The following is a 6,685-nucleotide window of genomic DNA, read 5'->3' on the forward strand; positions in this document are numbered from 1 at the left end:
ATGCTTCCTACAAAAAGAAGAAAGGATTAAAGTGCTTTAGATAATGCCCAACTAAGTAAATGCAAAATGATGTGCCTCAAAGCACAAGAACACCAACTTTGCCAAAAGTGGGATTAGCTAGGATCTTTACTTGCAAGTAATGAGTAAAAAGGGTGATCTCCTTTTCTTTTTCTTCATATAAATGCTTTTGCATGTATATTTACGTGGGATATTTTCAACCCCTCATCCCTTTTTTAGGTACTGGATTCTCTTCATGTCTTGCTTCAATGTTCTTGTACTTGTGCATTAAAAGCTTATTTTCCTCTCTTCTTCTTTAATTTATATAAGAGGGAGATTCAAACTTATATATAAGGTATCGAACACATTGTAATAAACTAACCGATGGCTAGTTAGAGCTTTTGGTTAAGTGCTTTGTGTATTTTAAATTCCAAAAATTTAGTTCAAGCTTGTATTAGGAAAATCAAAATGACAATTTTGCACTTTAAAGAAGTAATTAAGCACCATACCAAGTTTTTTTTTTTTTTTTGATCCTTTATTTTTTTTTAATTTGAAAAAAGGGACCAGCTAATAACCTCATCATGACAATCCACCATTCCGCCTTCCGGGGGCCGAGAAGACTCACAAAGGCATTTCAGTCTCCCTCTAGGCACCATCATGTGATGCACTAGCGCCATAAGTCGAATTCAAAACTTGCCAAGTGGAATACGAGCTTAAAATTTATCTCCAACCACTGGACCAGCTCGTGGTGGTTTTTTCCAATCCTTTATATATGTACATATTTTGAGAGCAAGATGACATTGTTGAAATGGGAACCAATAGCTCCCAAATGGAAATTCATACTTAAACCAATCACGTGGAGTTAGATATCTATCATGTGGAAAGATTAATTTTGCCTAAAGTTGGCTTAGTATCCAATGAAGCTGATAATTACATCTAAATTCCACTTTTCCACTTGATAAGCATTTGACTTTTTCCTTTTGAGCTTTGTAGCATTAAAGTGCTTTCTAAAGCCAGCAAGGCTCAACTCCATGGTCTACTTAGAACCTATTGTGCCCAACTTGACTAGATGCAGAGGGGGCAAAAAGCTAGAAGTCAAAATTTTGAGTGTAATTGGAAGTATATTCCCTTTATTTATCTCTTTTCAAAACGTGACCACTTAATGAGAAGGATGAAGAGAAGGAAGGTACTCCTGAGTACACAGTAGAATCTCTCTAGTGGAAATGAGATCATCTTCTTAATAATGGGTTGTCAATGAAAAGCCAAGCTAATCGTAGGTTCTTCTCCATCGAAACAATAAGGTCATTATACTCATTATTAAAGTTGTTGAAGAGATGAAATATAACCAAGGTATATCTTTTTTATTAGAGATTGAGTCGATCATCTAAAGAAGAATTATGCCAAAAATTATGATACAATATTAGAAAATAAAACTTCCATCGAAGAGAAGCAAATGAAAGGCGTTCATAAAAATTCTCTTAGAATCGATAGAAGTTTTCATTCTGTACATGCTAGATCATGAATTAGTAACTACATCCAATCTGCAAAAAAAAAACCAATTCTTTCAAACTTTCTCTTTTTCGAATGAAATTTTTATAGAATCCCCATGAATAGGACCAAACCTTGTTGTATGGCATCTAGTCTATAAAAATAACGGCCCACTATTAATAGAAAACGGGCTTTTTACGTGCCAAACTGAATTTTTAATTACTATTTAGAATTAGCATAAATTTTCATATCAGTATCGTAAATATAATGTACTTCGATAAATAAGGGAAGCAAAGTAACAATTGCCACTATATGGTGAATGGAGCTCATTAAATTAAAACTGTCTCAAATGTCATAACAAAACAGGTCTTACAGAATTCAAAAGTTGGAAACCACTGTCACTAACATGCACAAAAACATGGTTTCTTGCAACACGCAATTCTGTCACACTAACCAAAATACCCGACTCAATCCTTGCCGAAACAAATCATACGGATTAGAGTCTCGCAATACTCTCTCAGCTACCTAGAGTGACACCAAGACGCTGAGAGTGTTTGCATCCACAAAATGTCGTAATTGCTAGTTTTGAACATCATGGCTGCGGCCCTTACGCGTTGACCTTACGCCTCTGCCTTAATCTTCCACCAATGCTGTCTGGACTTGGTTCAGCAAGAACATGCTTCTTCTTGAGCTTTGACCTTGGGCCCAATGCAGGACTGCTATCTAGAATTTCCACTTTTGCCTCTTGTAATTCATCATCACTAAGCTCGTTTCCTTTCCTGCGCCTCTGCCTTAGTCTTCCACCAATACTATCAGTGCTTGGTTCAATATCCAGAGCAGGCTTCATTTTAGACTTTGAGCTAGTTTCCAATGCATTACTGCTATCACCAAGTTTCTTATCCATCAAAGGCATTGTATTCTCTTTCTCACCTTGATGATCATCTCTGCCACTTTCAGATTCAAGCTTTGACAATCCAAGGTGGTCACCAACCCTGTGGTCGACCTCAGATGATCCAAAATTTTCAGACTGTTGTACCATATCTGAAAAGGACAATACCCTCTCTGCAGAAGTTTGGTTGTTAATATCTAGATTTGTGCTACTCTTGATTTCATTCTCCTTCTCACTCTTAAACTCGTCATCTCTTTCTTGCCCAACTAGAGGTTTTATTGCTCCAATATCATTGTCGTCCTTGACAATTTCTTCACTTGATGCATCTACATCTGGGAATTGCAATGACCTCTTTGCAGAAACTGGATTGGTGGTTTCCAGATTTTCTCCTGAATTTATCTGTCCCCGTTGGGTGTGAATGAGATAGTGTGCAACTGATTTGAAACCTAGTTGCGATATCTGGAAGACAAAATAAATCTTAGCTCCAATAAACGCCAGGGGACAAAAGAGAGAAATAAAAATAAATAAATGTGCCATGGTTTTGAAAGGAACCTTCTTGTAGAGGATGCCAGTAGGAGGCCACCCTTTTTTCGTCCGACAAAAACTACAGTTGCAGATTCCACGGCAGACAGGGCAAATCCAATCTGGATTCTGATTGGCTTCAATTACATGTTCCCCATATCTGCTCCCAATAGATAAATATGAACATTGGATTAACACTTTAGTACATATGCGTCAACCACTACAAAAGGAGGTTAGGTAGCCTTCTTACGAAGCATAAAGGATAATTCATACAAGCCAACCGTGTACAACATATGTGAGGCAAACCTTACGAGACGTGTGAAGTTCAACTGACGAAATTTTGTTAACCAGCCACTATTTTCCTTTCCTTTTGGGGCTTTGAGAGGAATGACCAAGCAATATATTAATCACCAAAACTAGAACATTTAAAATTTACCTTCATTGGAATTCGACAGTCTGCAATCGCAGTATTATAAGGAACTTCTCTATGTATAGTTGACAAAATTAAAAATTTTCTATAATTCAATCATGCCACTACAGCCTAAGCTCCACCCAGCTTGTTCCATTCCCATAAAATGCAAGGAAATTGATATAACGTTTGTAAGACAAGCACCGCTGAGGTCAGCATGTCACAATTCACACAGAAGGAAAAAAATGGAGTCTACATATCAACTTCAAATTAGGGACAGCATAAGAGGGAAACCGGTTGTCAAAATAAGCAGGTTGTAAAGTTTGACAATCAAAGCAAGTGCCCCAGAGGAGCATTCTAGGAGTCTACGGTTATTAACCGCTTTGCAACATCACAAACAATCTGCCTAATGTTTACAACGCAGTGGTATCAAACTGAGAGAGTGATAGTAGATGGTATGGCAGAGAAGACACTTTTAAGACTATACAGTTTACCTCATGTACAAACAATCGCCACAAAACTGTCCTTGGATCCTGTTGCATTGGTTACATTGAGTATGATGACCCAGAGTTTTCTGCCTGTTAAAAAAAGAAATTCAATCCGTGCAAATATATTAAGCCAAGGGGCACTAATCCAGAAAGAACTATATGACAACACTTTCCAAGACACAACATATAGCAAAAAATGATACCGAAATTGTTGAGGATGGACGGCGTTCATTAGTACTGTCACTATAATATTCCATATTCATAAAACCTTGTCATCGACTCTAATTAATCATCTTTTATATATCCAAAAGACTTATTTCCCTCTCTCTATTTATTTTGTCCTAAGGTTATCATTTTCTCCGACTTTAAAGGGCATTCAATTTTACACAAGGCTAAATTTTGGAAGCAAAGGGTATACCTGCATTGATGGCAAGTCTTTCCTCTAACCGGGTCATAAATCCGTTTTCCATCTTTTCCATAACCATCCACAAACAGAGTCCAGGTCTTATCAGTGTTGCCTAACAGCTTCTCATGCTCCTCCGTGTAAATCTCCGGCCTTTCACCCTCCTCCAGCATAATACCCTTCATGTACGAAGCTTCATCCTTCTTCGACACATGCACCTCCGCGTAGCTCACTGGTGTAGCATTCTTCAATCTAAACCCATAAACCAAATCACAGAGAAAGCAAAACAAATTACCTCCAGTAAAAGTTTGGAGCAAAAGCAACTGACCACACTCTCCAAAATCAAGTACTAAAAAGCATTCACAATCAGAAACAGCTTCAAACCCACCAGAATCACAAGCCCGATCGATTAAAGATTCATTTTTTAAAGCAAAAATGTGTGTAATTTGTTATAATTTGAAAACCCATCAAACATTCAAAGCCAGAAACAGTCTAAAATACACCATATTCAGTGACCATTTGTTTAAATGTTCTAATTTCTAAGGACAAACGTTAATAATCCAAGAAATTAACAGAGGGGGTATGGAAATATTACCTAGAAGAACGTCGAGTGGGTCCTAGCGTCCGAATGGAAGGGGGCCCAGACGGCGTCGTACAGCGGTTGGAGTAGCTCTTTGCTGTTGATCTCTTCGAGTGAATGTCTGATTTGAGCTGAAGAGAGATGTCAACGATGCCGAGCTTTTGCATTCTTTCGCGGTTTTCTCTGATTCGATCTTCTCTGGACTGCTCGTACAAAGACTTGGGGGTTTGGAGGTGCTCATTGTTGCTTCTAGGGTTAGGGTTTGCTGAGGATTCCAGGGCAACGGTCTTCTTTCCCAGAGTTGGCATTGTGAACTCTGTCTCTCTCTCTCTCTCGGAATCTGACGAGTCTCTGTGGGTGTGGGTATGGGTGATTTGAATTTATATCTCTCTCTTGGACTCTAAGTGGCAGTGGGTAATTTGAATCCTGCGCTTCCAACGGTCGAATTTTGAGCCCGAATTGTGGATTTTCCCTGATTTGCAACAAGGGAGAGAGACTCGGGGGACGCAACTTTTCAATTTCCATTTGAGGGGGGAAGCCCGGGATTTATATTTTTCTATTTCCATTATTTTGCACGTGAAATCTCACCTTCTTTACTGGTTAATGGGGATTATATGACTAATTTGATTATCTTTTTGTTTTCAAATTTCATTCTTAATTTTTAATATTTAATGTTATTTAAAACTTGAATTGGTTACCAAAAAATGAAAATCGGTTAGTAATAAGTTTTAGATAACTAATTAAGTTTTGTTACTAGACTTGATTTCTCGACTCTTATTACCGGTCGATGACCTAATTCGAGCTTCATTCGTCGTAATGCTATAAACTCTTTGTAACATGCACTTTTGTCATTTTACCTTAATTCATATTTTGACTCCAAGAGAAGTTTCATTTCCAAGTTTAATACCAAACAATAATATTTTTTTTCATTTGAAAGCTAAATAGTTACCAAACAAGTTTTCCATTTTCATATTTTTTAATGATAAAAATTGAAAATTGAAAACTAAAGCGTTTATCAATCCGGTCCTTACATTTTTCATTTCCCATCTACATTTGGTTTGATTTGTACCTAAATGAGGAATTGATGCTTTTATCTGAAAAGTCATCGTGTACTTCTTTCTTTTATTTTTCTTTTTTGGTGAGCTCTCTTTTATTTTTCTAGCACTAATAAGGAGCGTATAATGACCTTTTAGAGTCCAAATAGCAACTTTTGAAAAAATTAATAAATCCACAATTTAATGTGCTCACTTGAACATGTAACATCTAACAACTGTTGAATCTTAGATTCTGAAACCACGGGAATCCCTTGGTAACATGGATGGATCTCGATTCTCGAATCTTGGATTCAAGGTCTTAAAGTTTCAACTATGAGGTTTAAGTTCCTGATCGCATCGCATGCCAATATATGGTTGCTTGCTACCATATCATGCAGATCATGAGTTCTCGAGCACTACTCTTTACTTGGCTTTCTTAATAGGCTAAGATAAATCCTACACACGCACTTTATTGAGCTACTCGTCATGTTAATTAATGATTTTATTTCATTGTACATATCACCTAATATATTATGTTGTATTAACAAGTTTTTTTTTTTTTAACAAACAATATTATCTATGCTAAGGGAGAGGAAGTGAGCTTAGCCTCATAATGGATTAGCAATAATTTGATTCAAATTCGTCTTTGGCGAGAACCGAATTTAAAGTCTCTCACTTACAAGTGATCAGGAATATTATTAGACCGTAGTACTAAACGGCATATTAACAAGATTTTTGTTATTTTAAATAAAAATTAAGAGCATTTCCAATGCGATGACTCAAATTTGAGTCCAAATAGAAGGCAAGGTATCTTTAATGCACATGAGACTTAAAATTATTTATGGGTTTTAAGGAAAATAGAGACCCATATTTTG

At 36.8% G+C, this 6,685-nt stretch overlaps 1 protein-coding gene across 1 annotated transcript; it reads right to left on the reverse strand.

The window, feature by feature from the left end:
* Nucleotides 1-1,798: 1,798 nt before the first annotated feature.
* Nucleotides 1,799-5,291, reverse strand: LOC103965195 (cell division cycle-associated protein 7-like). Its single transcript, XM_009378207.3, has 5 exons — nt 4,792-5,291; nt 4,212-4,448; nt 3,800-3,883; nt 2,927-3,056; nt 1,799-2,833 (listed from the first exon to the last, which is right to left on the reverse strand). The coding sequence occupies exons 1-5, from the start codon at nt 5,082-5,084 to the stop codon at nt 2,093-2,095; spliced, it is 1,485 nt and encodes a 494-aa protein (XP_009376482.2). The 5' UTR covers nt 5,085-5,291; the 3' UTR covers nt 1,799-2,092.
* Between the last annotated feature and the right edge of the window lie 1,394 nt (nt 5,292-6,685).

Source organism: the organism of the source record quoted next, unplaced genomic scaffold (assembly GCF_019419815.1).
Source record: "Pyrus x bretschneideri cultivar Hongxiangsu unplaced genomic scaffold, Pyrus_bretschneideri_v1 Contig59, whole genome shotgun sequence".
NCBI lineage: Eukaryota > Viridiplantae > Streptophyta > Magnoliopsida > Rosales > Rosaceae > Pyrus > Pyrus x bretschneideri.